Source organism: Miniopterus natalensis, chromosome 4 (assembly GCF_054644295.1).
Source record: "Miniopterus natalensis isolate mMinNat1 chromosome 4, mMinNat1.hap1, whole genome shotgun sequence".
Lineage (NCBI taxonomy): Eukaryota > Metazoa > Chordata > Mammalia > Chiroptera > Miniopteridae > Miniopterus > Miniopterus natalensis.
Window position 1 is genome coordinate 97589419 of NC_142084.1, and position 21691 is coordinate 97611109.

General features: G+C 60.7%; 1 protein-coding gene across 2 annotated transcripts in view; it reads left to right on the plus strand.

Moving 5' to 3' along the window:
• TNRC18 (trinucleotide repeat containing 18) overlaps window positions 1-21691 on the plus strand; it is a 74772-nt gene that overhangs the window by 20194 nt on the left and 32887 nt on the right. For both annotated transcript variants that reach the window (XM_087817017.1, XM_087817018.1), the window contains 12 exons: window positions 971-1126; window positions 3187-3312; window positions 3778-5535; window positions 10424-10526; window positions 10874-11079; window positions 11332-11478; window positions 11948-12138; window positions 13430-13862; window positions 15051-16049; window positions 20015-20190; window positions 20728-20864; window positions 21041-21169. In XM_087817017.1, coding sequence (XP_087673143.1) covers window positions 971-1126; window positions 3187-3312; window positions 3778-5535; window positions 10424-10526; window positions 10874-11079; window positions 11332-11478; window positions 11948-12138; window positions 13430-13862; window positions 15051-16049; window positions 20015-20190; window positions 20728-20864; window positions 21041-21169 — 4561 coding nt within the window. The remainder of the gene's footprint in view (window positions 1-970; window positions 1127-3186; window positions 3313-3777; window positions 5536-10423; window positions 10527-10873; window positions 11080-11331; window positions 11479-11947; window positions 12139-13429; window positions 13863-15050; window positions 16050-20014; window positions 20191-20727; window positions 20865-21040; window positions 21170-21691) is intronic.

Sequence of the window (21691 nt, forward strand, 5' to 3'; positions counted from 1 at the left end):
TGACTCCCCCCCCCAGTGCTTCCAGTGGGGCATTGTCTCCATTTTGCTAATGAGCAAATTGAGGCCAGGGAAGGAAGCCCCTTGCCTAAGTCTTGCAGGCTCCCCTGGCCTGTGACTGAAGGCCTGCCAGGGTCTTCCCCTGGAAGGTGGGGTGCATGGGTCTTGAGGGGCAGCGCCCTGGGTGGTGGAAGTGAGGAGGCATCTCTTCAGGTGTGAGCCTGGCCAAATGGGGCGTGGCAGGAGCATGTGCGGTTTCCACCCTGGTCCCAGCCGACTGTCCTGACAAGCAGCGGTCACTACACCCCCATTTGGGGGGCCCTGGGTGGGGGATTCTGCTCTTTGGGCAGGGCTTCCTGGCACAGGCATAGGCTCTCATGCTTACGACTCTCATTCGTTCACTGATTTCATTCACTAAATCACCGTAGTTTGGGGACCCAGTGAGTTACTGCTCACTGGCTGTGGGATCAGGTACTTTCCATACCTGAGCCTCAGCTTGCTCATCTGTTAAATGGGTGCATGGGGCCTGCTGAGGACTTAGGGGATCTGGGCCTGTCCAGGGCTGCTGTGGGGTCCTTGGGGAGGTCATTCTCTGACTCGTGGTTGTCTTCCTGGTCCTGGAGCCCAGAACAGGGAGTAGGGGTTCAGGCCATGAGCCCCCCGCCACCTCCTTACTCAATGGCCTTGGGAGGTCGCTGCTCACCAGAGCCTCAGCGTGCCTCGTCTGTAGATAGGGAGAACTGTACTCCACCTTTGGGCCAAGAGCGCTGGGGCACTGCCCTTGGGGTGAGGGTCTGCTGCGATGATTTCCTTGCTCTGTCTGCTTGAGTTGACCCAGGCCCATCCTGAAGCCAAGGGGCAGGGGTGAGGCGGCCAATGTCAGCCTCGCAGTGGGGAGAGACAGGGATCCTGGGGCAGTGGGCCAGGCAGCGGTGGCCTGGTGGCTGCCTGACAGCCCCCCTTCTCTCTGCAGGCGAGGCCTTCTTGGGCAGCTTTGTGGCCAGCGGGATGGGGCCCTCGGCCTCGTCCCATGGGAGCCCGGTGCCCCTGCCCTCTGACCTCTCCTTCCGCTCCCCCACCCCCAGCAACCTGCCCATGGTGCAGCTGTGGGCCACCCATGCCCATGAAGGTAAGGAGTGTCCCGTGGGCGGGGTGAGGGCTGCTGTCCCCAGCACTTTCCAAGTCTGCCCACTCCCCTCCCTTTCCAGGGTCACCCCTCTGGGCTGTGGTGGGCTCAGCTTTGTCACTGGGCACCCCTGCTGTTTTTCAGTGCTCAGTGCTTCCTCTTGTTGCTGTCACAGGACCTTTGCATGAACTGTTTCCTTGCTTGCAGCCCCTCACCCCACCCCATCCCACTGGCTGTCTCCTGTTCATCCTTTAGGCCCCCCCTCCTGCCCCCCCATCACCTCTCACTGGGTCTGCGGATTTATCTGTGTGTTTATTTGTGAAATATCCATTTTGCTACCAGAGTGAGCTCTGAGGGCAGGGCCTGGTTTGTTCAGCTTGCCTGTCTCCCTGGCGCAGTCAGGTCGTTAATCATGGGAGCAGTGGGACCAGGGTCCACTGGGCTCTCCTGTTGCAGTTCTGCAGTGATGCCCCTAAATGTGGGGGGTCCATGGGTCTGGCTTCCTGCCGGCGCTGAGCAAATCTGGATCTCCCTGGAGCCTCAGTTTCCCCTGTCAGTGAAGGGATGGGTCAAGGGGGGTCTCTGCGTTCCTTCCCCACCTTTGGCTCTGGTGCATTTTGGATGCTGCGTGCTAGCTCCCTCCTCCTGCCTCCTGGGTGTCCCGTGGTACTCCCGGTGCTGGAAGATTAGGGTACTGAGAGCACCCACTGCAGGCCTAGACCACAGTTGCCCCATTTCCTCTGTGTGTCAGAGCCTCAGCAAGTGCTCCTGCCATTGCCCCCCATTGTGTGTGCCCTGCACAGTAGTTCTAACTCTAGGCGTGGGATGCTGGGCAGTCCGTCTGGGTGGGGTCCCATCTGAGCCCACATTAGCCCCCCAGGGGCTACTTCTGGTGCCTGTGTGCCATCAGCCCCTCTGCCCTCCCTGACACTCCCATTTTCCCCTTTGCCAAAAATTACTAGTAATAATGATAGCAAACATAGGGTGCTGTGTGCCAGGCGCTGCATACTTAAACCCACTTTATCCTCAGAACAAGCCGGGAGGTGAAAACATTATACCCATTTTACAGATTAGAAAACATAGGAGTGGTTTCAATGATTAAATGAGGTAACATGTATCTGGGGGTCTTGATTATTTAATGTCATTATCAGATGGCCCTGTGGGGGAAGCCCTGGGCCCAGTGTGGCCAGGGACAGCCCTGCATCCCAGGAACGGGGGCCCCAATCCCTCAGGGATGTCCAATGGGCCTGTGGTCCTATAGGACCCATAGCCGGGGCAGAGCATCAGGACCCTTCCTATGCCCAGCACCCACCTGACTGGCCTTCTGGGCCCTCCCGAGCTGATCTTGAGCGTCCATCCCGTGTGCCCACTTAGGCGTCTTGTTTCTCCGCGGCCTTTCCCGTCTTCTCTGTCCCGCAAGGCCCTGATTCTGGGATCATTGGTAGGGAGGCTGGGAGGACCCTCAGCAGGAAGAATTCTTGGTGTCCAGAGATGTTGGGTGAGCTGAGGTTCAGAGAAGGCCAGTGATCTGCTTGGGGTCCCACAGCAGGGAAGGGGCCAATGAACCAATTATGCCATGTCTGTGTTGGGTTGAGATTAGGAATCCTGGTGACCTTGGTTCAAAACCAGGCTCCTCTGCTGTGTGACCTTGGCCAAGTGGTCCTCTCTGAGTCTCAATTTTCTCATCTATAAAATGGGGGTATTAAGAGTATCACAGTTTTTGGTTTTTGTTTGTTTGTTAGAGTTTAAGTGGGAATAATAAAGGCAAAGCAGCGATTGGTCTGATGAGACCTGCCACACTCCTCATCACCCTCTGAGGTGGACCCATCTGATTCTCCTGGTGGATTTCAGAGCCAGAGCCCCCGAAGGCTGCCAGGACTATACGGGAGGGAGGCCCAAAAAGCCCCTGGGTTGGGAGAGTGGCAAGCCTCACCCCGGGCAGCTGGTGTGAAACCTCAGGCTCCTTGCACTGGGGGCCAACAGCCAAGGGAAAGAGGCCAGAGGGGACGCTCCTTGTGGGAGGCACGAGGTGGTCCAGTCCACTTTTCTTCTCTCTCTTCCAGGCTTCTCCCACCTGCCCAGTGGGCTGTACCCATCCTACCTCCACCTGAACCACCTGGAGCCCCCCAGCAGCGGGAGCCCCCTCCTCAGCCAGCTGGGTCAGCCCAGCATTTTTGATACCCAGAAAGGTGAGGAGGCAGGAGAGGGAGACAGGGTTGTGGGGTGGGAAGACCTTCCGAAGGGTTTCTCTGGGGCCCCCACCACTGCACAGTCAGTATTCCAGGCAGCCCCCATCCCCTAAGGCCCCCACAGTTTTGCTGGGCAGCCCCCCCCTTCCCCAGCCTTCTGGAGCTTTCTAGTTGTGCTCTGCTAGGCGACCTTCTTAGGCGCTCTGAGCTGCTCTTAACACAACACCAGCCTCTCTCCCCCTTTCACAGATGGGAAAACCGAGGCCCAGAACCGTTAGTAGAGCGAGATTTAAATTTGGTTGTGTCCATCTCCAGATGCTGGCCTCTAAAGGGCTGCTGTGTGCGACGCCCTCCTTCCTGACCCTGGGGTCTCAGGGCACCCTTTTGCACCCTTGGGGGGGGCTCCTTCAGCTCTGGCCGCCAGAGGGGGCGCGCGCTCACCCCCGTGCGCTCTCTTCTCCGCAGACGGCTTCTACCTGCCTGCCCCAGGGGCTCCGGGCGCCCTGCACTCTCAGGCGCCCTCCTCCAGGACCCCAGGCGGCCACTCCTCGGGCGCCTCGGCCAAAGGCTCCTCGCGGGAAGGTGCAGCCAAGGAGCGCGCGGGCCGCGGCGGGGAGCCTCCGCCGCTGTTCGGCAAGAAGGACGCGCGGGCCCGGGAGGAGGCCCCCGGGGCGCGCGGCGTGGTGGACCTGACCCAGGAGGCGCGCGCCGAGGGCCGCCAGGACCGTGGGCACCCGCGCCTGGCGGAGCGCCTGTCGCCCTTCCTGGCCGAGCCAGGGCCACCTCGGGCACCAGGCATGGCCACCGCCGAGTCCAAGAGCAAGAACCCACCGCCACCGTCCCCTCTGAGCCTCTGCAACGGCGCGGGGGACGCGGCGCTCCCCGCGCTGATGGCGGACGCGGCGCGCGGTGCCAAGGACGCTCCGCGCCAGGACGAGTGCGCGCGGCTGCGGCGCGCGGAGGGCCTGCTGCCCGGGCCGTGCCCCTGCCCCTCCCCGCTGCCGCCGCTGCCGCCGCCGGGCAAGGGCCCGCCCGCGCCCCCTGCCGCCTCCAGCGGCGCCTTCGCCTCGCAGCCCGGCCCCGCCGGCGTCTACACCATCTTCCCCACGGCGGCCGCGCGCGAGCCGGGCCGCGAGCACCGCGTGGTGGCGCCCACCTTCGTGCCTTCCGTGGAGGCCTTCGACGAGCGCCCGGGGCCCATCCAGATCGCATCGCAGGCGCGCGACGCGCGAGCCCGGGAGCGCGAGGCGGGCCGGCCCGGCGTCCTGCAGGCGCCGCCCGGGTCCCCGCGGCCGCCCCCGGACCGGCCCGAGGCGCTGCGCGAGAAGAGCTCGGTCATCCGCTCGCTCAAGCGCCCGCCGCCCCCCGAAGCCCCGCCGTCCCGGGCCGCGCGCGGGGCCTCCCCGGACCCCCGGGCCTACCTCCCCGCCAAGGAGCTGCTCAAGCCCGAGGCGGAGCCGCGGCCCTGCGAGCGCAACCCCCGCGCGCCCGCCGCCGCCTCCTCCCAGCAGGCCGCCAAGCTCTTCGGCCTGGAGCCTGCGCGCCCGCCCCCGCCGCCGCCCCCGCCGCCGCCGGCCGGCCCCGAGCCCAAGTGGAAGCCTTTCGAGCTGGGCAACTTCGCCACCACGCAGATGGCCGTGCTGGCGGCGCAGCACCACCACGCCAGCCGCGCCGAGGAGGAGGCGGCCGCCGTCTCCAAGAAGGCCTACCTGGACCCCGGCGGCGCGCTGCCCCGCGCCCGGCCCGGCGCCGACCTGCACCCCGGGGCGCACTGCCCCGCCGAGGCCTCGGCCATGCAGAGCCTCATCAAGTACAGCGGCAGCTTCGCGCGCGAGGCGGGCACCGTGCGCCCCGGCGCCTGCGGCAAGAAGAGCCCCTTTGGAGGCCTGGGCACCATGAAGCCCGAGCCTGCCCTCACCGGCACCACCGCCTCCACCGCCACCACCACCACCACGGGTGCCCCACGTGCCCAGGCTCGCCTCCCTCACCCTGGGGGCCCTGCCCCGGCTGGGGGCCGGCAGCTGAAGCGGGATCCGGAGAGGCCCGAGAGCGCCAAGGCCTTTGGTCGTGAGGGCTCCGGTGCCCAGGGCGAGGTCGAGGTGCGACACCCGCCGGTGGGCATCGCGGTGGCTGTGGCCCGGCAGAAGGACAGTGGCGGCGGCGGCCGGCTGGGGACTGGCCTGGCGGACCAGGAGCGCTCCCTGTCCCTGAGCAACGTCAAAGGTGGGTCCTTGCCTCCCCCAGCCTGTACCTCTCCCACCTTCCTTTCCCCAGCCTCCTTGCACCCCCTACTCTCCCCGCCTCCCTCCTACTATTTACCCTTTATCAAAGCCCTTGGGGCTGCAGCTGCTATTTAAAGTTTATTGCTTTTTCCATGGTGCACATAGAAAAATGTGTGAAACGCAGACGGAGGAAGAAGAAAAAGGACCATTATATCTTCCAAAACCCTGAACACTTTAGGTGTTTCCCCGGGTTCATTTTCCCGTGTGACGCGCATCTTCCTGCAGCGGCCCCAGCGCGTGCAGGATCTTGGGCCCCTGCGTTTCTCACCTGTTAAGGGTGTGGGTTGACCCCTCGCCGGTACAACCTCGTATTTATAAGGTTCACTTCTTTACTGGCCTTTACTGCTCCATGGGGCACCCACCGCAGTTCAGCTAGCCCACGCCCCTGGTAGGCATTGCAGTTTTCCCTCCGACCTTGTCTGTGTTTAGAACGTTGTATTGAATATTGTGCGTGGCGTCTTCCCGACGTCTCCGGTCATCTTCTGAGACAGCGGTGGGGAACGTTTTTTTCTGCCGAGGGCCATTTGGCTATTTATAACATCATGCGCAGGCCATACAGAATTATCAACTTAAAAATTAGCTGTGAAAAAAAAGCTGCTAGATTTATTGAATCTCGAGTCCCGCCTGCGGTTGCCTTGGCGGGGGCCAGACCCAATGATTTCTCGGGCTGGAGTTCCCCGCCCCTGTTCTAAGAATAGGTGCCTAGGAATAGACTCGCTTTAAAGTCTTCCTTTCGAAGTCCTTGAGGGAGGTAACCGTGCCTTCGCTAGTTCAGTGTGCCCAGTACCAAGCATGGGGCCTGGCGCGTAGTAGGTGTTTGATAAGTGAGTGAATGGGTGACTGAGTGTGACAGGTGGAAACTAGTTAGGGCCCCGGCGTCCTGGTGGGTCTTGGATGCAGTACCTTAGTGACTTCTTAGGTAGGTAGTTACGTGCCTGTTAGCAGTGTGTGTCCATTTCATTTCAGGCTCCTCAAAATTGTGTTTTAATGTTACTAGAAAACTGTTGCTAAGTTAGGTTGAGATGAATGGTGCATTTTTTTTTTTTTAAGTCCTTACCTTAGGAATGAGAATATTTTTTCCATTGTTTTTTTTTGAGAGAGAGAGTGGAATGGAGGGAGGAAGGAAGGAGGGAGAGAGAGAAACATCCCTGTGGGAGAGACATATCGATCAGTTGCATCCCACCCCTACCGGAGGGGAGGGTCAAACCTCCAACCCAGGTACATGCCCTTGTCCCGGCGTCAAACCCGTGACCCTCCGGTGCACAGGCCGACCCTCTACCCACTGAGCAACACCGGCCAGGGTGAATAGTGCATTCCTTTTAATTACTAGTGAAGCTGAATATTTTCCTAGAATTGGGTGGGTTGCTTCCATGTCCTTTGGTCCCTCGCATGTTTCACTGTTGGAGTCCTTCCTAGGATTTTGGAGAGCTGATATTTGTGGCGTTTTTGTTGGGACCCTGGGTTTGCTCAGGCTGTGCCCACATCCGTGGTCCCTGTCCATGGCGCCCACACGGCCGCCTTCCCTGCACCTTCCAGACTTCTGTAGGCTGCGTAGGCATCTTGGGTGCACGTCTCCTGGGCCTCCCTCCTCCCCTCCCTCGTCCTGGCCCTCCTGTGCCCACCCTAGCTGACTGCAGGGCTTCATGCTCGGTCCATGGTGAGCGGCCACTGCTGTGTGCTGTCATAGCTGCCTCCTGGACCCACTGCCTCAGCTCCGCTCTCCCAGAGGAACCCTGTAAGGCATGGGCCACCCTGGGCCTCACATCAGCCCCGGCCCCTCTGCACACACACACTGTGGCTGCAGAGGATCAGCATCTGGCCTGGATGCGTCAGAGTGAGCCATCTTAGGGAATGTTTGTTGAATGACTGAGTGAGCCCATTGTTCTGTGTGGAGCCCCTCCCCCTCCCCTCTGGCCAGGGAACTCCCATCCACTGACCCTGAGGGGCCTCACACCAGGGCCTGACTTAGTCTGGGATTGAAGGGGAGTGGGCAGTAGCCCTTGGCTTGGAGGTGGCTGGCTCAGTGGTGGACAAGTCCTCCCACTAGGGTCAGAGGTTTCGGGCTGTGGACACCTCTGGGAGGCAGAGAATCTCTTTGGGTCCTTTCCCTTAAAGAATGCTCATGTGACACAGTGTAGCACCCCTGTTGGGGGCACACGGTCGCCAGGACTCACCCTGGAGCCCAGAGTACCTGCCCTTGCCCAAGGGACCTGTGTCTATGGGATGGTGAGTGTGCGTGAGAGAGACTGAGAGAGGGAGGGTGTGTGTGAGAGAGAATGTGCTTACCAGTGTGTGTGACAAGGAGTGTGTGAGTGCGTGAGAGGGAGCATGTGGCAGGTGTGGGATGAGACCTCCAGGGATTAGTCTGAAGCTGCCTTTCTCTGTTGCTGCTGACAGTTGAAAGTAGGTGGCTGAGTTCTTCCTCTCCTTAAAATAAACTCTCATAAGAAGTAGAGGTTTCTCCCCAGTCTGGGCCTTTGAGGGAGAGGAGGAGTCGGGGTACCCCGGCCAGGTAGTCGGTCACCCACCCCAAGTCTCTTGGCCTCTTCCCCTCTCCTACTTTGTGGAGTAAGCCCTTTGCCTGTCGGGGGTTCGAATCCAGGCTCTGCCTCTTACAGCTGTGTGACCTTGAACAAGAGGCCTAAGCCCCTTTTCCCACGTGGCGGGAGCAAGGGCCACCTCCTTCCTTGACACCAGGTGGGCTGATAGGCACAGAGTAGGTGCTTCATAAACAGGTCTGCCTTTTCCATTCACATTCAAGGTGTTAGGATCTTAAATGTTCTACAATGTCTGTGAGCCCTAGATCCTTCCGGAGAAAGGCCCCCCGAGTCCTCAGGGCCTGGTCTGGTTTCAGGGGGGTTTTACCCTGAGGTAGACTAAGATGATCTACACCTGAGAGTCCCAGACAACAGCGCCTGCGCCCAGCAGACAAGCTCAGTCAGCCCCGTGAGCAGGCGGCCCTGCGGGAACACTGTCCTTACCCCGTTAGGTCGCTGTTTTCACACAGAACTCGTCACCATATCCCCCCAGCAGCCCTGGGAGGGAGCGCCTGTCGCTTCCAGCTTCGCAGATGGGATGGGAACCACAGTGATGTTGGAGGCTGGGGGCACCTACCTGGGCTGCATCGCCCTCCCACCGCCAGCCTCTGCTTTGCTCCCTGCCCTGCCTGCCACGTGCTGGGGACAGTGTGGTGACTTCACTCCAGTGTGGATGGAGTGTCTGCCCAGTGTCTTTGCCGACCTCAGCCTGTGTGAAATGACATAGTGGGTGGCCAGGGATGCTCCTTTGTGTCCCATGAGGGCAGGGCAGGAAGCTGGGAAGACAGGACAGCTCTTCCCCTTGCCTCCCCCGCTCCTGCCCCAACGCGCTGGCTTTTCCCTGCTTGAACTTGCTCTGTGCTTCCCTGTCGTGGGCCTGGAACTCCCCAGAACTTCCAGAACATTCAGGCCAGCTCCCCAGGTGGCCCACTGCCTCGAGGGACACGCCTTCTTCCCAGTGCTCGGCTACCTGCCTGTCCCTTGGCATCCTTGGTCTGTCGGGCATGTCACTGTGCCCTCTCCCAGCTCCTCGCCTTTGACTGGGGCTGGCGGGCTCCCACCTTCCTGAACCTCTCTTGGGGCTCTGTTCTTTGTCAGCTCCTGGTTTGGGGGCTGCAGAAAGGGAGAAATGAGGGGAAGAGGTGCAGTGGCAGCATTGTAAATGGGATCCTTGCCCACGAGGGTCGGGCTTCCAGTGGACCCCGGTGGGGACCTCGTCTCCAGCAGAGCAGTGACATCTGTGTGCCAGGGGCTGGGGCAGGCTCTTCCTTGAGCGCACCTCCCGAGAGGGCCGTGTCTTAGGGGCCAAGGCTGCCTGAGGTTCACAGGATCCTGAGGATGGGTGGGTGTGCCCTGTGGGTGGGGTCCTGGGCTAGTGCCCACCTGCTTACCCATAGCAGCCCTGGGTGGGTCGGAGGACACCAGCCCCAGAGACCGACTCTGAGTTGAGCTTCACTGGGCTCTCCTTCACGACAAGTCTCAGCCAGTTGCTGCGTGGACTCTGCCACCAGCGACCGCCGTCTGCCATGCCCTGGGCTGCCAAGGGCTGCTGCAGGGCACCAATTTCTGGCTCAGGATGTGGAGAATACCCAAGACGAGGGGGCTGGGGCAGGGGATGGTGGACCGTGCAGGCAGGGGGGGTTCCGGCCCCCCTCCGCGCATGTGCCAGGCTGGACTTGGGGACCCACCTTCTCTGCTCTGGGGGAGCAGGGAGCTCACAGAAGATGAAGCTGAACCAGCCACGGGTAGAGGGGCACCTGCTGTGCCCCGGGGCAGGACGGGGAAGTGGGTGGCAGCTCCCACATCTCTCACCCTGCGTGGACAGCGTTCTCTGGTTTTACTTTCTGTCTTGATTGTTAAAAGATTAGCCACATGCCTGTAACGAAAGAACTGTGGCAGGACCTCAGGGTGGCAGCTGATTGCCCGTGACCTGCGTCTGGCTGTGCGTCTGACCGCCGGCCTCGTTTCTGGGTTGTGGTTTCCCCTCTACCTTGACTGCCCCGTGGCCCCCCCGCCTGCCTTGCTGACATTAGAGTAGTAGGTAGTGCAGCGAACCCCCGCGGTCTCCCGGCAGGTTATCACGTGACCGGTTTTCTGATGCTTTCCCACGGCGCCCAGCTACCTGTGCGAGCTACAGAGAGGCTCTCCGGGGCGATGGAGGGTCCCTCCCTGGCACAGAGGATGCCTGGCGGGGTTTGGGGGGGCAGGCCTTCCAGGGGGAAGGAGCCAGTCAGACGTGGAGGACTTTGGGGGCCCCTGGACTGGGGCTCACTGCCTGCCGACTCCCTGCAGGACATGGCCGGGCCGATGAGGACTGTGGGGATGAGCGGGCCCGGCACCGGGAGGAGAGGCTGCTGGGGGCGCGGCTGGACCGGGACCAGGAGAAGCTGCTCAGGTGAGGGCTTGGGGACAGCAGGGCCCGGCGTCTGGGAGGCTCCCCCATCTTGGAGGGGGTGGCTGGGGTGACCTTAGATGGGCATGGCCCCTTGACCACAGGGCCCATGGTGCTGAGCTGCGTGGGAGCTTCCCTAACCTAGGACCCTGACCCTGGGCCGGGGGACTCTGCTGGACCCCACAGCCCCTTTCCAGGGGAGGGCCCTGGGGACCCTTTTCTGAGTCTGAGCACATGCTCTATAGTGTGGGTGCGGTGTTGTCCTAACAGTGGCCTGGTTGTCCACCGCTTACTTGGAACGATGTCCCTGGGGCCGTCGGGCTGTTGCTGATGACTCTGTTTCCTTCTAGAGAAAGTAAGGAGCTGGCCGACCTGGCCCGGCTACACCCCACCAGCTGTGCTGCTAATGGCTTGAACCCCAACCTCATGGTGACAGGGGGCCCAGCATTGGCAGGCTCAGGTCGCTGGTCCGCCGACCCCGCAGCCCACCTGGCCACTCACCCCTGGCTGCCCCGTTCAGGCAGCACCTCCATGTGGCTTGCTGGACACCCCTATGGTGAGTGGGGTTATTTCTCCCTTATCTGGTGGGAGGGGTGGGGCAGTCGATGGGGACAGAGTAGCCCCATGTGATTCTTGCTGGAGCTGGTGCAGGGATGGGACCGTGGGTGGGAGAGCCGGGACCCGTGCTCAGACAATGAGCCAGCCTCACCCCCCAGGGAGGCCCCAAGAGGTGAGGGCCTGAGGAGTGGGCAGGGTAGGGGCTGGGCCTAGGGTTACCAGCACTGACTTGGGCCTGGGTCTCTCCTAGGCTTGGGTCCCCCGTCTCTGCATCAGGGCATGGCGCCTGCCTTCCCACCTGGCCTGGGGGGCTCCCTGCCATCAGCCTACCAGTTTGTCAGGGACCCCCAGTCAGGTCAGCTGGTGGTCATTCCCAGCGATCACCTGCCTCACTTTGGTAAGTGGTGGCCTCACCCAGAGGGAGACTGTCCTAAATGCCAGGGCCTCCTGCTGGGAGGGGGTCTCCCCGGCAGAACAGGTGGTAGGCAGACGGGCTCAGAAAGGACTTTCTGACGTCCGTCCATGGTTTCCACGTGTGATAAACCACAGAGGTCCTTGTGATAAGCTCCTGCCCAGAAACCATGTGGAGAGCCAAAGCAGGGCCACCTGGTGGGGCATGGACACCCCCCCCCCCCCACCTCAGTGCTCCTCTTCCTTGTAACCCACTTGGCAGGCTCCTGGGTGTAATGGGGGAAGGAGTTGAGAGTCCTCATCTGGCACGCTCCAGATGCAAGGCCTCCGGGATGTCCTGGGTGGGGTGTGGACAGGGCCCTGTGTGAAGGTCCCCTCTCTGGCTCAGCTTCTCCACCTGTACAGTGGGGCGATGGTGTCAGGTGGGTGCAGTCTCACTGTCTGTCTCCCTCCAGCGGAGCTGATGGAGCGGGCTGCGGTGCCACCCCTTTGGCCAGCCCTGTACCCTCCGGGCCGCAGCTCCCTGCACCATGCCCAGCAGCTGCAGCTCTTCTCCCAGCAGCACTTTCTGCGGCAGCAGGAATTCCTGTACCTGCAGCAGCAGGCTGCCCAGGCCCTGGAGCTGCAGAGGAGTGCCCAGCTGGTGGTGAGTTGGGGTGGGGCAGTCACAGGGGTCTGTGGGGACAGGGAAGACCCCTCTCCCTATTGGAGTCAACCAGCAGGAACTCCAAACGATTATAGACTCTCGGAGAGAAAAAGGGAGGGAGGCTGGTGGTCAGGGAGGGCCTCCTGGAGGAGGTGACTTTTACGTAGAAACTTGAAGGAGTAAATTGTGGAGAGGGCACAGGGCACAGTAGTGTGAGCAAGGCCCAGAGGTGGACAGAGCTTGGCAGGGTCGGTGCAGGGAACAATGGGGAAACTGAGGCAGGAGAGGTGGCTTTGTGAACTGCGGAAGTTTGGATGGGACAGTGAAGGGATCCCAGTGGGCTTCTCTGTGTCCTAAGCCCAGCCTGGCCTGGCTGCCCACTTGATGGTCCAGGGCTCTCGTGGAGCCGCGGCTGGCCTCTGACATCCATGTTAGCTAATCCCATAAAATTGGCTCCCCAAAGCCCGCTGCCTTCCTGCCTCCTTGATGGCATTCTGGGATGTCTGTCCTGCTTGGTCTTGTCCCTTCTCCCTTGTGCAGCAGCCACTGAGGAGGAGTTGGCTAGGTGGCACATGCAGCAGACCAGCGCTCTGGGTTTGACCCTTAGCTCTGTCACATCTGGCTGTGTGCCCTTGGACAAGTGGCTGCACCTCTCTGGGCTTCAAGTTTCCTCCTCTGGGAAAGGGAGCTGCTAGCCATCCCTGTGTCATTGGGGTTGTTCAGGGAGATTGAATACTCGTGAGTGGCTGGCTCCTGGAGCATTTCTTCCCAGTGTGTATGTGTGTGGGTTGCCAGGCCCCGTGAACGCTGGATGCCCTTGAGCCAGATCCCTCCCATTTCCTCAAAAGCCATCAAACACAGGAGAAGGCCTGCCCTGCCTACTTTTCTGTTTCAAGATCAGAATGCGGTAAGGCAGGAGAGTGCTCGTCAGTTAGTGAGTTGTCTGTAGTTCTCGGTGTCTGTAACTAGATGCCATGGAGGTGCTGGGAGCAGGGTGGCTCCTTCATCCTTGGGAGCCTCACCTCTGCCCTGGCTCCCGTCGCCCCTCCCTGTGAGGATCCCAGCAGGGCCAGGGTCCGGGCTGGAGGCCCCCAGCTCTGTCGCCTGGGGTTCTATAAGGAATACTGTGCTTGTTACACGCGTGCTGCAACAGAATGTCCACCCTGGGCTGGCGGCGGGGTGGGTGGCCTGCTCCCCGGACCCTGCCTGAGGTTCTCCGTGGGCTGGGGGCCCTCGGGAGCAGGGTGATGGGCCCTGCTGTGCTGACCCGGCCTGCCGGCCACCTCCCCAGCAGGAGCGGCTGAAGGCCCAGGAGCACCGGGTGGAGATGGAGGAGAGAGTCAGCAAGCGGAGCCTGGAGGCCTCGGGCAAGGCCGGCCTGGCCACCGCTGGCCCTGGGCTGTTACCTCGGAAGCCCCCTGGCCTGGCCACGGGCCCCTCGGGCACCTATGGCAAGGCCATGAGCCCACCGCCATCTCCCCGCGCTTCCCCTGTGGCCGCCCTGAAGGCCAAAGTCATCCAGAAGCTGGAGGACGTGGCCAAGCCTCCGGCCGCCTACGCCTACCCCGCCACGCCGAGCTCCCACCCCAGCAGCCCGCCGCCCGCCTCCCCGCCGCCCACGCCTGGCATCACCCGCAAGGAGGAGGCGCCTGAGAATGTGGTAGAGAAGAAGGACTTGGAGCTGGAGAAGGAAGCTTCCAGCCCCTTCCAGGCCCTGTTCCCAGGTAGGAGCATGGCTGAGACCCGGGGCTGTGTGCTGCCTGTGAAGTTTCTCCCGTCTATTCATTTAGTCTTTCATGTCTTCATCCCTTCATTTCTCTGTCTCTGCTGAGCCCTTGCTGTGTGCTCTGGAGTGAACCCAGGAGCACAGTCAGACGCTCTCCCCACAGCCCCTCCTCTGTGGTAGTGTCAGGGAAATGGGCATGATTGTAGAACCTGCCTCAGGAGGACGCATGCTGGGCATTGAGCAAAGTGAGATGGTGGGACATTCAACACCGTGCCTGGCACGTAGCGGGTGCCAAGTTGTCATGTCGATAGCAGTATAGGGACACCCATCCTGGGCTGTACCCCCACCCCGTGTGCTGCGGGCGCACACATGGTCTTCCCCTGTCCTGCATCAGTGGGGACATACAGTAGGTGGCCTGCAGGGAGCCCGAGGCTTACATTCCCCTCCCTGGTGGCTAAGAGTGTGGGCTTGTTTGTGCATGGGACCACTTGAGTTTGAATTCAGGTTCTGCCACTAGGATGCCGTGTGATCTTGGGCAAGTGGCTGCCCTTCTCTGGGGAGATGTGATGCAATGTTGGTGTCCAGCACTGAGCACATGCCTGGCTCTGGGGGCTGCTCTGTGCTCTGTCTCCCCCCTCCCCGTTGGATCCCTGTTAGCACCTGCCACTTGCCCAGCTCTGGGCAGGGCCTGGGAGCACTGTGCAGATTCCCACTCCCACCATCCTGCTCTTAGGGAGATTTCGCTTGAGGGTGGGAATTCAGAGTGAAAAAGTGGGGCAGCAGCGCTGTATTACTGTAATTTTTTGAACAACTTGGATGCCCCATCTCTGCTTTAATGGCGTGGGGCAGTGATTCTTGTGGAGTGGAGGCCAGAGATGCACAGGCTGGGTGGGACTATTTGGGCTTTTGTTAGGCGTTTCCTTCTGGACCAGCCTTGCGCTGGGTGCTGGGGGCAGGGGCTAGAGGAAGTGCTGACTCTGGTTTCTGCCTCTGAGTCTGAAGACCCCTGGGGGCAGGATGGTGGCTGATTTTCCCCCGGGGTTCCTCTGATGCCGCCTGGATGAGATCCCAGCGGGCAGAGGGGGCTGCGGGCCTGTCCTGGCTGGGGGGGGGATGTGGGGGGGCACAGGGCTGGCAGACATGGCAGGAGGAGGAGGGCCCCGCTGACCCTCCGTGTCCTCGGCAGATATCCCGCCCAGGTACCCGTTTCCCGCCCTGCCGCCGCACTATGGGCGGCCCTACCCCTTCCTGCTGCAGCCCACGGCGGCTGCCGACGCTGACGGCCTGGCCCCTGACGTGCCGCTCCCGGCGGATGGGCCCGAGCGCCTGGCCCTCTCGCCCGAGGACAAGCCCCTCCGCTTGTCCCCCTCCAAGATCCCCGAGCCGCTGCAGGAGGGCCCGGATGAAGAGCCCCTGGCAGAGCGGGAGGTGAAGGCAGAGGTGGAGGACATGGACGAAGGCCCTGCGGAGCTGCCTTCCCTGGAGTCCCCTCTGACCCTGCGCCCCGAGGAAGCCATGGCAGCCCCGAGCCCCGCTGGCAGCTGTGGAGGTGGCCTGCTGGAGGCCCAGGCACTGGGCACCAGCGGGCAGGGGGCCACGGAGCCCTCCGGGTGCCTGGACTTTGCTGAGGGGGCCGAAGCGCCTGTTGACTCTCCGGGTCGGACAGTATCCTGCACAGCTGTCCCTGACTTGGGGGGGCGGCTGACCCCCGAGACTCTGGTTGAGGCTAAGGAGGAGCCTGTGGAGGTACCCGTGGACGTGCCTGTGGCTGTGGCCATGGCAGAGGCAGGGCCCGAGGAAGGCCTGGCCCAGGCGGCCCCAAGTGAGCCCCGGCCCAGCTTGGAATTGGAAGACTGTGACCTGCCCACTGGGGAGGGACAGTGTCTGAGTCTGGAGGCCCAGGAAGCCACACCTGTGCCTGGCAGTGCCTGCTTCCTGGAGGAGGAGGGCTCTGACCAGTTCCCACCTGGCCTGGAGGACCCGCTGGCCGGCATGAACGCCCTGGCGGCGGCTGCAGAGCTGCCCCAGGCCAGGCCTCTGCCCTCCCCGGGCGCCGGCCCCCAGGCCGTGGAGAAGCTGGAGGCTGCGCAGAGCCTGGTGCTGGAGCAGAGCTTCCTGCACGGAATCACCCTGCTGAGCGAGATCGCGGAGCTGGAGCTGGAGAAGAGGAGCCAGGAGGTGGCAGGTGAGCCATGCTGGGCTCTGGGCTTATGTGGGTTTGGTTTTTCTAAAAAAAATCTTTATAAGATTTAAAAATTTTGGAAACACCCAGGGTATGGTTTATTCATATTTGCTTCTTAAAAATTTTGGTAAAAAACACATAACAAAATGTGTCACCTTGACTGTTTTTAAGTGTTCAGTAGGTCGTGGACATTCACGTTCAGCCAATCTATAGGTGTTTTGTTTTTTTTAAAATATACCTTTATTGATTTCAGAGTGAGGAAGGGAGAGGGGGAGAGAGAAACATCAATGACGAGAGTCGTTGATTGGCTGCCTCCTGCATGTCCCCTGCTGGGGGTCGAGCCCGCAGCTGGGGCATGTGCCCTGACTGGGAATCGAACCACAATCTCCTGGATCCTAGGTTGAGATGCTCAACCACTGAGACACACCGGCCGGGCTATAGGTTTCTTAGTGGTGAAGTTTCTCCTTGTTCTGTCAATGGTGAGTTTTGTATTAGAGGATTCTTTGAGTTGCAAAGGACAGAGACTCATTTTAACCGGCTTAGAAAAAAGTGGGAAGTTTATTGGCTCGTGGAACCAAAGTACAGCAGCAGTTAGGTAATAGCTTCAGGTATAGCTGGATCCAGGCGCTCAAACCAAGTCATCAGGAGTTTCTTTTCCTACCCACCCTCTTCCCTGTCCCTCTCTCTCCCCTTACTCCACTTTTCCTCTCTGTTGGCTTCATTCATGGCAGGCCCACTGTTCTCATGGGGGGGGTCCTCAATACTTATCCCAGGCCCATGGGCCGGCTCACCTCAGCAGACTCCCAAAAGAGGCCACCTCTGTCCTGGTAGCTCTGGCAAAGATGCCACAATTCATTCTCATTGGCTCTCTGGGGTTCACGCTTTTGGCAGAAGGGAACCCTGTGGCCCAGGAGATGGGAAGGACCAGACTGCTCATGCTTCACCCCTGATAGAGTGTCGCTTCGGGGAGGGGTGGGCCTCCGAAGGAAGTGGGGTGCCCTCAGCAGAAGGAGTGGTGAAATCTGGGCTGTGCACAAAAACCCCTGATGCTCAGCATAAAAAATTGGGGCACTCCAAGACATGCGTGAAGGAGGGGTTGTGGGTCAGACACCCCACGCTCGGCCTAGCACAGAGGAGTGTGTGTGTGTGTCTGTGTGTGTGTGTGTGTGTGTGTGTGTCTGTGTGTGTGTGTGTGTGTGTGTGTGTGTGTGTGTGTGTGGGGCGGCAACAGCTGCCAAGGAGTTAATAATAGCAGTGCCAGTGCTCTGGTGTGTTTCCTCTAGAACTGTTTCCACACACATTTCTAAAATTAAGACCGTTGGGTAAACAGTGTTCTGTAACCTGCCCCTTTCACTTAGAGTATTCTTTACTAGCCAGTTTTCAGATTTTCTTAAAACATTGTACATGTTTCTGATTTAAGACATTTGTGTCTTTTAACATGTGTTTTTAGGGATTACCCAGTTTTCTGCCCATCGAGGCCCCAGCCTCCATGACCCACTCCTGGACTGTCAGGCATTTTCCTTTGCCTTTTCTTCTCTTTTTTTTTTCTTTTGTAAATAATGTGGTGTTTTCCCTTGAAGAAAAACCTTTGCCCACACTGCTGATTTTGCTGGGGATCTAGTCCCGGGTGTAGAATGGCTGGGCCAGAGCAAGGCCATGTTTTCGAGGCTTTGTTGTGTTGTGGTCAATGGCCCCCAGGAAGCTGGGACAGTGACACCCTCTCCCCCGTGGCCGTGTGTTATGTTTTTGTTTTTATAAAGTAAAGTTCATCGCTGCTTTTCTTTCGTTTAAATGGTTTGGTATAAAAAAGTTATTTTTTTTCAGAGGAAAATGAAAACCCCCTTGATCCTACCAGTTGGTGGTGGTTTTTTGGTGGGGGCTCCAGAGGGCCAGGGGCTCCTGGGTGGAGGGGGCTGAGGAAGGGTCCCTAGTTTGAAGGCTGCTGCCCACCCTGGTCCCTTTTTGTACTCCTGACTCATTTTCTGTTTGAAGCCCTGCATGCCCTCATTCAGTGAATGCTTATTAGGTATCTACTGTGTTCCTGGCACAGTTTTGCTGCTGGGGCCCAGCACTGCCTAGTGGTGACAGGTGGTGGGTGCAAACACTGGGAGAAGGGGAAAGGCAGAGGTGGGAAGGGTGGTCTCATAGGGAACAGCCAGGGAAGCCCCTCGTGATAAGGGGACCTGAGGAAGGTGAGAGAGGAAGGCTCTTCTGGCACACCAAAGTAACAGCAGGTGCAGAGGCCCTGAGGTGGCAGTGTCTGGCACGTTGGAACCAGGGATAAGGCGGCTAGGGGCTAGAGTGGTGTGTGCGGGGGAGTGGTGGCATGGTCGGGGGGGAGGGAGGGCAGTCCCAGGGCTTTCACTTTGAGTGAAATGGAATCATTGGAAGATGGTTTTGAGCTGGAGTTATAGGATCAGGCTTAAGTAGGGTGGTTGTGGGGAGGTGGGAGACCCGGGGGAGGCTCCTGGATTGAGACGGGATCCCATCGAGGCCTGATCTAGGCCCGGGGTGTGGGTGACTCAGAGGTGAAGAGCAGGAGGGTTTTGGGGGGAGTTCAAGTGGGGCCAGGAGGCTCTGCTGATGGACTGGATGGGGATGTGGAGGGACAGACCATCCAAGGGTGTGGCCTGCTTCTGAGCTTAGGAAGCGGGGTGGGGGACAGGTTTGGAACTGACCTCCAAGATGCCCTTTAGTGCTGTGCATGGGCATGGATCTGCAGCTCCGGGGCTGGGGCGGAGCTGAGGCTGGCAAGTGCACTCTGAGGCAGGGGTGGGGGTGCAGGGGTCCTGGCGGCCCTCTCTTCCCCGCAGTTGCTGATGGAACTGAGCATCAGTCCCCTCTGGTTTCCCTGCAGAGCTGGGCAGTGGATCGCCCTGCGGGTAAGCAGGTGAAACTCTTTCCACGTCCTATGCCACTTCCTAGAGCCGCCAGCCAGGTCACCCTCACCTTAGTAAAGGGGTGTCTCCAGTCCTGGAAGCTGGAAGTCTGAGATCCAGGTGTCGGCAGGGTTGGCTCCTGAGGCCGGCCTCCTTGGTGTGTAGATGGACGTCTCCTCTCTGTGTCTTTACATGGTTGTCCCTCTGTGTGTGTGTCCTAATCTCTTCTTAAAAGGATGTAGTCATATTGGATTAGGGCCACCCCGATGACTTCACTATAACTTGATCACATTTTTTAGGACTATCTCCAAATAAGGTTACATTCTAGGTACCAGGGTTCAGACTTCAACATGGGAGGACACAAGTCACCCATAGCAGCTGGCACTGGGGTCACCAAGGCTGTGCTGCGCTGTCAGTCCTGAGAGCCCAGTAAGACTGGTTCATTGGAGGGTGATGATGGTGACAGAGCCCTGCTTGGTCCCCTCCTCTGTCCTAGAGCATACTTACCCAACTAAGGATCTTATGAGGGCCTTAAAGAGTGTCACCTCAGGGTGGGCCACAGGTTTTCCTCTGATACCCCTCACGAGAGCTGATGGGAGTCACCACTTGGCGGCCTCGGTTTCCGTCCGGACAGAGAAGAGCAAAAACCAGTGATTCTCCGCGGCATTGACAGGGCTGGTGCCACAGCTCACGGGGAGCACTGCTGACACCTAGTGGCTAAAGGCCAGGATGCAGCTAGACGTCCTGCAAGCGGCCAGGGACCGCGCCCCGCAGCAGAGGGGCCCCCTGGAGAGGACCTAGCCCCAGGGTTGAGAGCCCTCACCTGGTGCCATGATTACTGGCGGCTTCGTGGAACTGTACACATTGGCAGGAAAGAAGCACACAGAGGGCGTTCACAAAAAGGGTCATGTGTTACATCACAGAAAACAATCATGTTAACACTCATGTTCATTTGGTAGCAGTCTAATAGGTGATCAGTTTGGGCTTCTTCCCCCGTGGGGAGTCCAAGGGGGGTTGGCTGCAGTGCCCGACAGCCCTGTCCGCAGGAGCAGAGGCGAGGCGGGCAGCTCACCTGCCTCCTGTGTGCAGGTGCCGAGCGGGGCCTGGCCGTGCGGCCCTCGCTGGAGAGCCTGCTGGCGGCCAGCAGCCACATGCTGAAGGAGGTGCTGGACGGCCCCTTCGTGGACCCGCTCAAGAGCCTGCGGCTCCCGCGGGAGCTGAACCCCAACAAGAAGTACAGCTGGATGCAGAAAAAGGAGGAGCGGGTGAGGGGTTCATGCCCACGGTTCCTGCCGTGGCCTGTGCGGGGGGCAGATGCCAGCTTGCCTGGGGCGTGGCCGGCTTTGGAGTCGGGAGGGCTGATCAGTGCAGCGTCCGCCGCCGACTCGCTGGCTGTGCGGACTGGGCGGGCAGTTTCCCTCTCTGGGCCTGTTTGCCTGTTTGATAAGGCTTCAAGGGCGCCCCGTGGGCGACAGCCTGATGGATGGGGGCAGTAGAGCTGGCTGTGCCCTTTGCTTCCTGTGGGCCGTGGCAGTGGCTTCGTGTCTGAGCCCCCACCTGTGTCAGACACTGTGGCAGTCGCACTGTTCGGGCCGTTGCTAAGGGCCAGGTGGCCTTCACCGGCTGGCAGAGTTGGTCTCTTCGTCCCTGTTGTGCAGATGAGGTGTCTGCGTTTTGCGCAGGGCCACAGCTAGTTGGTGGCAGAAGTGGGGTTGGAGTTGGGCGTCTGGCCTTGGCTGCGGAGCCTCGCCACCCCCCACCGGGTGCCTGACGAGGCGGCCTCACGCCACCTCTCCCCCCAGATGTTCGCCATGAAGTCCTCGCTGGAGCACATGGACGCCCTGGAGCTGGACTTCCGCATGCGGCTGGCCGAGGTGCAGCGTCAGTACAAGGAGAAGCAGCGGGAGCTGGGGAAGCTGCAGCGGCGCCGCGAGGCCGAGTGAGTGCCCCCCGCCCTCCCGGCCCGCCCGCCGGGCTCCGTGCAGGCTGGCGCTCAGTAGGTCCTGGCGCTCAGTAGGTCCACTGTGGTAGGCCGGCAGAGTGTGTGTGGACCCGAGTGAGGTGGGTGCATCGTCTGCCCCCCAGTTCACAGCCAAGCGTGTGATTCTTTTTAAGGGACAGGCGCGAGGAACCCCATAGAAGCTTGGCACGCAGAGGCCCTGGCAGGCCGCGGAAACGGACCCACGCCCTGAGCGCCCTGTCGCCCCCCCGCAAGAGAGGGAAGAGCCGCAACAGTAGCGGAAAGTAAGGCTGGCCCCTCGGTGGGTCGGGAACTGGCACAGAGCTCGGAGGGGAGGAGTGCGGGCCCAAGTAGGGCCTGCGGCTGGGCGCCGGGGACCCCGAGTCCCTTGGGCGCTAACCCACCCGGTTTGGTAGCTCTCAGGGAGCACGGAGGGTGAGCCAGGCGAGTGGCGGATCGGACAGGCAGACCCATCCAGCCAGGACTGAGTGGGCGGGTGACCCAGTGAGAGAGGTTTCCAGGCTGTCACCCAAGCGCTTCTTTCACCCGTTGTCCTGCCACGCCTGCTTCCTCCGTGGCTTGGCACCAACTCATGCTCTTCTCCACGCCCCCCTCCCTGTGGAGGGCCAGCTGAGCTTCCAGTCCTATGGGGTGGGCTCCAGCTCACGCCGTCACTTGGTTCCCTGTGTGCTGGACAGTGTCATTTCCGCCCTCCTGGCCTGACCTGCTGGCTCATCGTTTCTGAGCCTGCTCCGAGACCTGGGCCACCTCCTTCGTGCATCCTGGGGACAAGCTCCTTGAGCGGC